Source organism: Salvelinus fontinalis, chromosome 4 (assembly GCF_029448725.1).
Source record: "Salvelinus fontinalis isolate EN_2023a chromosome 4, ASM2944872v1, whole genome shotgun sequence".
NCBI classification, from domain to species: domain Eukaryota; kingdom Metazoa; phylum Chordata; class Actinopteri; order Salmoniformes; family Salmonidae; genus Salvelinus; species Salvelinus fontinalis.
In genome coordinates, this window is record NC_074668.1 from 37,655,110 (window position 1) to 37,664,803 (window position 9,694).

At 42.3% G+C, this 9,694-nt stretch overlaps 1 protein-coding gene across 5 annotated transcripts in view; it reads right to left on the reverse strand.

The window, feature by feature from the left end:
• Window positions 1-9,125, reverse strand: part of LOC129853697 (ceramide transfer protein-like) — a 37,326-nt gene extending 28,201 nt beyond the window's left edge. For 2 of the 5 annotated variants that reach the window (XM_055920027.1, XM_055920029.1), the window contains exons 1-2: window positions 8,584-9,123; window positions 6,840-6,974 (exon numbers count right to left, since the gene is read on the reverse strand). In XM_055920027.1, coding sequence (XP_055776002.1) covers window positions 6,840-6,974; window positions 8,584-8,676 — 228 coding nt within the window. In that variant the 5' untranslated portion in view covers window positions 8,677-9,123. Of the gene's footprint in view, window positions 1-6,839; window positions 6,975-8,583 lie in introns of all 5 variants that reach the window. The other 3 variants (XM_055920028.1, XM_055920026.1, XM_055920030.1) reach the window with 3 other exon arrangements.
• Between the last annotated feature and the right edge of the window lie 569 nt (window positions 9,126-9,694).

Consider the following 9,694-nt stretch of genomic DNA (forward strand, 5'->3'; position numbering starts at 1 on the left):
CCCCCAGGAGGTAGTAGTCACGCCTGTGGGGAGAGGGGCATTCTTCTTACCAAACCATTTTACCTTTGTTTTGGAGGTGTTCAGAACAAGGTTAAGGGTAGCTTGTTGGAGCTTGTTGAGCTTGTTGGACACTAAGAAATCTTTGTTGTAGAGCATTTATCACAAAATTTGGGGAGGGGCCAGCTGAGCATAAGACTATACTCTGCATATAAATGGATGAGAGAGCTTCCTACTGCCTGAGCTATGTTGTTGATGTAAATTGAGAAGAGCATGGGGCCTAGGATTGAGCCTTGGGGTACTCCCTTGGTGAAAGGCAGTGGCTGAGACAGCAGATTTTCTGACCTTATACACTGCACTCTTTGAGGTAGTTAGCAAACCAGGAGAAAGACCCCTCAGAGACACCAATACTCCTTAGCTGGCCCACAAGAATGGAATGGTCTACTGTATCAAAAGCTTTCAAAACACAATGTAAACATTCACAAGGCCGCGGGGCCAGACGGATTACCAGGACATGCGCTGACTAGCTGGCCTTCCGGATAGCCTGAGTACACTTATTTCTCATTTGCCTTAACAAGAGCCAATCAGCCTGGGTATGCGTGTGCCAAGCCTTTTGCCAAATGGAATTCTTGAGGTGGAGTAACTCTGCAAGATCACGTTCGAACCAGGGGCTGCACCTGTTTTTAATTCTCAATTTCTTTTTTGGGGCTTGTTTGTTTACAATACCACTGAAAATATAAACATCTTCAGAGGGTATCAAGCATTACACAGAGGCCAGATCATGAAGGAAGGCTTGCTCATTAAAGTTTTTTAGCCAGTGTCTATGACAAATCAGGACAGGTTGTTTCCCTGAGCAGCCATTATGAACACTATAAAACAGTGATCACTAAGGTCATTACAGAAAACACCAGACTGATACCTGTCAGGAGTATTTGTGAGGATAACATCAAGAAGAGTAGCTTTTTCTGGGTGTTTGGAGTCATACCTTGTGGGATTGGGAATAATCTGAGCAAGATTTAGGGAGTCCCATTGCTTTAGGACTTGGTCGGGTGGTTTAAGCATGTCTCAGTTTAGGTCACATAGCAGGAAAAATTCAGAAGGGGCCAGGTGGGAGCTTAGGGCAGGTAGGGTACATGCCGGTGCTGATGGTGGACGATAGCACCCAGCAACAGTCAACAAAGAGCTATTTGAAAGTTTACTGCTTAATACCATCAAATTGTTTGGGGACAGACTTGGCGGCGACAACAGAGCACGGAAGGTGATCCTTGGTAAAGATTGCCACTCCACCACCTTTGGAAGATCTGTCTTGCCCGAAAAAGTTTAGAACCAGAATGGTTAACATCAGTATTCAAAACACTCTTCCTTAACCACAACCAACACATCTGGATTGGAGCTGTGAAACCACACTTTCAATTGATCCATTTTAGGTAATAAGCTTCTAGTGTTAATGTGCAGAAAACCCATGCTTTTACGAGAGCAGAAATCAGGAAGCAGATAGAGCACAAGTCAGAATTGGGGCTAGCAACAGTAGATGGAGCAGGGTGTACATGCACATTTCCAGATATTGTCAACAGTAATACAATCAGGGAGGACAGGGAGAGCTCTATAGTGCTGATTACGACATTTGAATGTGCATCAGATGGCAAAAAGATCATATTGTACAGCAATTTCATCAGGTAACATGAATACAAATCCAGCGAGAGGTGGTTAGAATAAAATGGGAGGCCAAAAGTCTGTGTAACCAATAGAGAGTCAGAGTCCCGAGTGTGAAGCATGCAGGAGTCATGAGGCATATCCCTTTAATATCATATCACTTTCACACCAAGACGTTTTCCGGCAACTTCTTTTTCCAGATTTTCATTATTTATTCATTTTATTTCACCTTTATTTAACCAGGTCGGCCAAGATAAAGCAGTGACAAACAACACAGAGTTAAACACAAACAAAAGTAGAGTCAATAACAATAGAAATATACCTTTTATCTGAAAGGGATTGCCAGTATCAAAGCCACAACTTTTACTTACGCCTAACAACGTAGTAATCATCTCGTAAACTTCTGCCTACGGCTTAGTATGAAACGTAGCCGTAATGCTACGCACTACGCTCTTAAACTCACGATGGTTGCTCGGCAGTGCCAGTTAACCATCCTCCCGCCAGTGCTAAACTTTGCGGGGCATGTCACTTCTCCCAACTCGTCGCATAGCCCACCACGAAACATGCATGTTTTCTTAAGCACAACGGGATGGATCCATGTAGAATTAATGTGTAATGTGTGGATTAAAAATCAATGAACGATGAAAATATTGGAATAAAGTAGGCTAACGCAATTGAAGGCATGTATCAAATTATTGCTTACTGGAACTCCCAAAGTCATCCAATCTTTGTAACACATTTTAAGCAATAGCCTACCCGCGTGTGGTCAACTAGATCATTTCAGAACCGTTTTGATTGGGACAGCGCCGTCGCACTGCTTTGAGACAACGGTGGGGACTCATCTTGATAAATCAATCAATGTCCGATTTTTGTTTTCATTTAATCTCTGTTTGGATATTGGTTAGGCTACAGTCAGGCTGGGAAAATGTTAGCTAAATGGAGGTGAGTGCTGCCCGTGACCATCTTGTCTAATTGGTTAATTTATTACAACATTTTTGACAGCATGTTATGTAGTTTAACAATTAGATTATTTTGCTCTTCACTCGCAGTCACTTAGTAGCCTAGGCCTACTCCCGACCAAAAGTCTGACTTGTCTCAATCAATGGGATTTTGATTTCACTGAATCTCTGTCTGTATTGACTATTTGGTTAATTGGTTTCTGGTTGGACAGATACGTGGAGGTGGTATAGCTCATCTATTGGTTTTCTCATCTATCACTGGTCACATTTAGCGTGCCATAATGTAGCCTAAATCAAGTGTAGGTCTACTATTTTGCTCGATCGCGTATATGCAACTCCAAAAGCCCACGGAGGTTGGGAAATATGAATACGACACTCACATGTTTTAGAAAATAGGATTGCTATTCTTTTCTAAAATCGGTATCATGAAGAATATACTTTCAATGGTAAGCCCCTACGCCCGCTCCCTAAAAGTAGAGTGAGGGTGGGAAAGAGATGAAACGTGGATAAAAAATATAAAATTAAACTCGGGCTCTGTTTCCAAATATCAATGTATTTATTTTTTACATAGAGGTTCCACACGTTTCCGTGACAAGTTGTTGTGTGGGAAAAATATTATTTGTATTTTATTATGTTATATTCCATTACATTGTTACTACAAAACATATGTATTGTAACTGTGATATCTTGTCTGTTTAATGAACAAAATAATGAACTACTGATTTCATTCATTTGGAGATAACATAATTAAACTCAAAATATGCCATTCTATGGTTTTGAAAATACTTTTTATTAATCTTATGCTTCTTAGGACCTGCCTAAACAAATTATTAATGGTGTATATTCAATGGATTTATTAAAATATAGGCTCACCCACATCTGCACACCACTACTACTAGTCACCAGCATACCACTACAGTATGTGCACGGGAGGTATAAAGGCGTATGCAGGCAAAATGTGGGGGAAAAATGGGCTTGTTTGTAAGGGGGTCATAAACATTGCCCTAGTTTTATTTATTTATTTTACATGCAAAATACTGTAAATCCTAAATGAAAGCAGTATGAGTCTTGTTGTTGCCTTCATTATTCCAGACTGAATGCCACCGACTGGGTGGGTGTGCTGCTAGTATTAAAACCTTGTAGTCCTCGGAGTTGCATTTACCTAGAGAAAAGGAACTAATGCTCTCTCAAGAGCACAAAGACACCGTTGCAACTTCCTTCAAACTGCACGCAGATATAAAAATGGCATCCACGAGTTAATCTGACTCTGGGGAAGTAGATACAGGGCTTCATTACCAAAATCCCGAAGTTACAACATCCCATATTGTAGTGTTAATCCGATTTGATCATATTGCACAAATAGCAGTAATACAATTTGTTTGACCTCTGTACTGAACCATGGTATTTTCAGAGAAAAAATGTAATGTTTAACCAGGGTGTTGGATTTCAGCTTATCTGACCAACAGGAGGCCTGCCTGAGGGAAACAAAGGGTCAAATGGCAAGAAACAGAAGCTGTTCCATAAATGATAAGAGTCCAAATGTGGATGTGTCCAGTATGGGTGACACAATAGAGAATGACATTTCCCACAGAACAAATACCCCTTTTCGAGCAAAATCCACCATTTGTCCGCCCAGATACAGAAATCCCTTCCTAGAAACATACTGCAGATCGGTGGGAAACGAGGTCTCAGATTCTGAATAAGAAACGAGAATACAGAGTCTACAATAACCTCCCTAAAGAACAGAAACAGAGGCATTGGACGATTGAAAAATAAATGATTCCACTTTGATAGTGCGTAATGCCGACAAGGGCGGAGCTGTGGTGTTGTTAAAACTGTGATGACTATGTGAATGAGATTCGGGGACAATTGAACACCACTACTTTCTATCAGAAATTGTCACGTGACCCCACACCACTGTTCAAAGATGGGATTCACTGCAAGCTGAAGTCTCTGTTGGAAAGCGGAGAAATTATGCAAAAAGAATATGAGTTTATGAAAGTAGACAATCCAATCAGGAGCGTTATTCACGTCTTACCAAAAATCCACAAACTATTGGATAAGCCACCAGGGAGACCTATTGTGGCTTGTTTGATGTTGAATCCGTGTATACTAATATCACCGATCAGGGAAGCCTTTGCACACTGTCTTAGTCAACGACCCACTGGCACACTCCCTAGCACTAACTGGATTGTTGAACTGGCCGAGACTGTTCTGACTAAGATCTGACTAAGAATGTTCATTCAACAGAAGGAAACTGCTATGGGTAGTAAAATGGCACCAAATTATGCCAAACTGTATGTGGGGTTGTTTGAGAAGGTGACTTCCAGCCCTAACAATCCATTCCTGCGCCATTTATCAGACTCTAGAAACGCTTCACTGATGATGTATTCCTTCTATATCAGGGCACAGCAGAGGAACCATCGATTCCAATCCATCAATACAAGCAGTGAACATTTAAAATTCACCCTCACCTTTGATGGACACGAAACAAGTACTTGACATTTTGATTAAGAGGGAGGGGGGTGGCTTTAGCGCGGACCTATACAGGAAGCCGACGGACAGGAATTCCCTGTTACGCGGGGACAGCTTCCACCCCTTAAAATTATAATTTTTTGTTTTAAAGAGCCTCCCCATTAGCCAATACAGTCACATACGGAGTATTTGTAGTACACAGAGCGACAATGACAAACAAGCCGACTATCTGGATGAGCGTTTCAGACAGAGGGGTTACCCAGATGATTGGCTGCATGAGGCAAGGGAACGTTATTAAAATATGACCCAGGATGACATTCTCACGGCCAAACCTCCCCGCCCTTCTGACCAACGCCTTCAATGCTTCCTTCAGTACTCCTCACTCAGTAAACAGTTCGACCACATCATTAAAAACAACACTGGCACATCTTGAGCACTGATCAACAACTGGACGTTTACAGAACCCCCTGCGGGTAGTCTTCAGACACGCCCACAACATCAGTCACATGGTGGTGGGGTCTGATCTTCCACCAGCGCCACGTAGTACCCTTCTAGACAATGTGCCGGACGGTAACTATAGATGTGGCCGATGTACAATCTTCAATCACCTTATTACAGGCCAGGCCATCATCACGTGTTCCACAAAAAATGTGATGTAACTGATCAAGTGTATTTGTGGTCTACGCTATGTAGGCAAAAATGAAATGAGCTCTGAAAACAAGGATAGCGAAACACATGAGTAATATCAGGACTCTTGACCTGGACTCAGGACGCTCGTCACAACATTAGCTCTCTGAGATACATTGCTATCACACATGTTAATACTCCGAGTAGGGGGGGGGGGGGGGGGGGGACCAAGAGTTTGATTTCAGACCATTTCTTATATGAATATGTCACTCTGATTTGTCTTGCCTTCCAGGTCTCCTACTTGGTCATTTTGTAAATATATATTATTTCCTGGAACTACTACATGTGCCCAACTCATTGATATCAAATTTAGAGATACACAAATTGCTTTTGCACCCACCGTGCGTCATGTCCGCAATGATCATGTGAGGTGACATGTACATACTTTGGGATGTGAACACTCGGTTTGTTTGACCTGACGAAGATCCGTTTCTGATCGAAACGGTGTCAACAAAGCAGTGAATTGGGAGCTTCAACAGTGTGCGCGCCTTCTTGATCTTTACTAGTATTCTTTATTAGCCAAGCACCTATGTTTTTAACAATGTGCATGTGACCACACACTTTTCTATAGAAGAAACAGAGGCATGGCATACAAAGGCTAACAGTACGTGGCCAAAGATTACATTTCAAGACGGAATCAGGATTTCGGTTGCCTAATAAAGGACTATGTACACGTGTTTACAAATGGGTCTCCTTGTAGTGTCAGTATGCCCTTGTCTGATAAAATACTGCTCTCTATCCCCTACTGTGCACTAACAGCCTCATTACTGGTTAATGTTTAGCTCTCTGGGGCAGAGAAAATTGGACCCAAGGAATGACAAGTTATTGCTCAAAGTAATGACAGAGAACATCCTAACATTGTCTGAGTTTTACGCAAGCATTTCACTCGCATATTTTCACCTAATCTTTAAAACCAATAGAACGGGACCGAGGTAGTCTTTTGAGATTACCTTCACTTTCCCTGCTGGTATGATGGAAATCATGAAGTCCATTTTGTTGTGACAGGTGCCATAATAATGTGCCATAACGCTGCTTCCTGAGAGGAAATAAACCTTTACTCTAACTTACTGTGATGATCGCCTTGCTGAGACACAGAGAGCCCCTGCAGCCGAACTCCCGCTCATCCTCGGACTTATAGTAGCTCAGAGTGTTGTTCTTCAACACTACCCACCGGTCCTGCCATCCGTGAATGTAGTTGGTCCACTGTCAACAAACAAAAGGCAGATAGTCAAGCCTACAATTCTACTAGCAGTGCAATTACAGTAGGAAGGAGGTAATGTATTTAGTTTCACACTTAAGTATCAAATCACTAAAGATGATGATTAGTTTAATGAATTTCCAAATTAACTGAAAGAGAACTGGATGTTTGTGGCCCACAAAGATGCCATACAAAGCAACTGAGCCCACCTTGTTATGAGTGGCTGGAGCTGTTTGTTTGTGGTACCCATTGTCTGATAGTAGGCCTAATTGAGATTGTCAACCTAATCCAACCATTGTCCACAATAAGGAAGTGTCCACCACAGGGAAGTGTACAACAGTTGACTATCAATCACAACTCATACACCAGTTTGAGGGCTTTGAATCAAAAGCTAGCAGCTAGCTATCTACACTGAACAAAAAATATAAACACAACGTGCTAAAATGTAAAAGATTTTACTGAGTCACAGTTCATATAAGTAAGTCAGTCAAATGAAATAAATTCATTAGGCCCTAATCTATGGATTTCACATGACTGGGAATATTGATATGCATCTGTTGGTCACCGATCCCTTTAAAAAATGTAGGGGCGTGGATCAGAAAACCAGTCAGTAACCGGTGTGACCACCATTTGCCTCATGCAGCGCAACAAATCTCCTGCTCATAGAGTTGCTCAAACTTGATTGTGGCCTGTGGAATGTTGTCCCATCCTTTTCAATGGCTGTGTGAAGTAGCTGGATATTGACGGGACCTGGAATGCGCTGTCGTACACATCGATCCAGAGCATCCCAAACATGCTCAATGGGTGACATGTCTGGTGAGTATCCAGGAACTGAAACATTTTCAGCTTCCAGGAATTGTGTACAAATCCTTGCAACACTGTGCATTATCATGCTGAAACATGAGCTTATGGCGGCGGATGGGTGGCAAGACAATGGGCCTAAGGATCGGATCACATCACGGTATTCGGTATCCATAGCTCATGACTGCCAATTCCATAAACCCACCGCAAACCATGAGGCACTCTGTTCAAAGTTGACATCCGAAAACTGCTCGCCCACACGACGCAATACACGTGGTCTGCGATTGTAAGGCCTTTTGGTCGTACTGCAAATTCTCTAAAAAGAAGTTGGAGGCGGCTTAGAGAAATGAACACTCAATTCTCTGGCAACAGCTCATGGACATTCCTACAGTCAGCATGCCAATTGCACGCTCCCTCAACTTGATACATCTGTGGCCTTGTCTTGTGTCACAAAACTGCACATTTTAGAGTGGCTGTTTGTCCCCAGCACAAGGTGCACCTGTGTAATGATCATGTTTATCAGCTTCTTGATATGCCACAACTGTAAGGTGGATGGATTATCTTGGCAAAGGAGAAATGCTCACTAACAGAGATGTAAACAAATTTGTGCACAACATTTGAGAAAGCTTTTTGTGCATATGGAACATTTCTGGGATCTTTTATTTCAGCTCATGAAACATGGGACCAACACTTTACAGGTTGCGTTTTTGTTCAGTGTAGTTATTCTAGTTGTATCCCAGCAGTGTTTTTGAGAGGTTCACGCCCTCATTAGCCATTTTAATAAAGATCCATCGTTTGTTTTGTAAGACTTACCTTGCTTAGGACGCCACCGAGTTCAACAGGATGCCCAGATTCGGGATCCACATCTTCATCGGAGCCCGACGAGTTCGAACTCTTCTCCGACATTTGGCAACCAGGTCGTTGGGTAACGTTAGCTAGGTAGAGGCTGGCGTTTACCACGAGAAAACTAAAATACACAAATTGATAAGACGTGGCCAAGCGAGTGTTGCCAAATCGATAAGACAGCAAAGGTTGTAGCAAAACATGAGACAATCAGGAGTGGCTTGCTTAGCTGTCGTAGCTAGTTAAGACTCTGGCATGCAATCTAAATTCACAATTTCTTGCGGGATGTGTGTTTCAATAAGCAACACGACGTAACGTTTAATAGAGGTAGGCTCTGCAATGCAATTAGCGAAAGCTAGTTAGCTGGCTAGAAATCCAGTCATAATCCAGCAGACAAAATAGTCCTTCTGTTCAAATGCGCCATATCCTCAACGATCAAATAAACATAGCGCTAATCCTTTCAGATGGCTCAGAACTACGATCGCTAACTAGCTACCCCGCTAGCGCCCTCTGGCGTACCTTGGGACGACCATAGAGATGTATAGATTTCTCTTATGTAGTATTTGTCCAATTAGTTTGTTTCAAGTTTTAATGTCACATGCACATGTACAGTGAAATGCCTTTCTTGCAAGCTCTAACACCAACAATGCAGTAATCAATTAAAATGCAATACTACAAATATCAAGGTAGAACAAAAACACATACGATATAAAATAAAAACACTATAAAGTAAGCATACCATATACAGGGTCAGTTCCAGAACAATATTTACAATGTGTAGGGATACTGGATCGATAGAGGCACATAAGTATAGGGGAAAGGTGACTAGGCATCAGGATATACACTCCATGACCAAAAGTATGGGGACACTGCTCGTCAAACGTTCCAATTCATCCCAAAGGTGTTCGATGAGGTTGAGGTCAAGGCTCTGTGCAGGCCAGTCAAGTTCTTCCACACCGATCTCGACAAACCATTTCTGTATGGACCTCGCTTTGTGCATGAGGGCATTGTCATGCTGAAAGAGGAAAGTGCCTTCCCCAAACCGTTGCCACGAAGTTGGAAGCACAGAAACGTCTCGAAT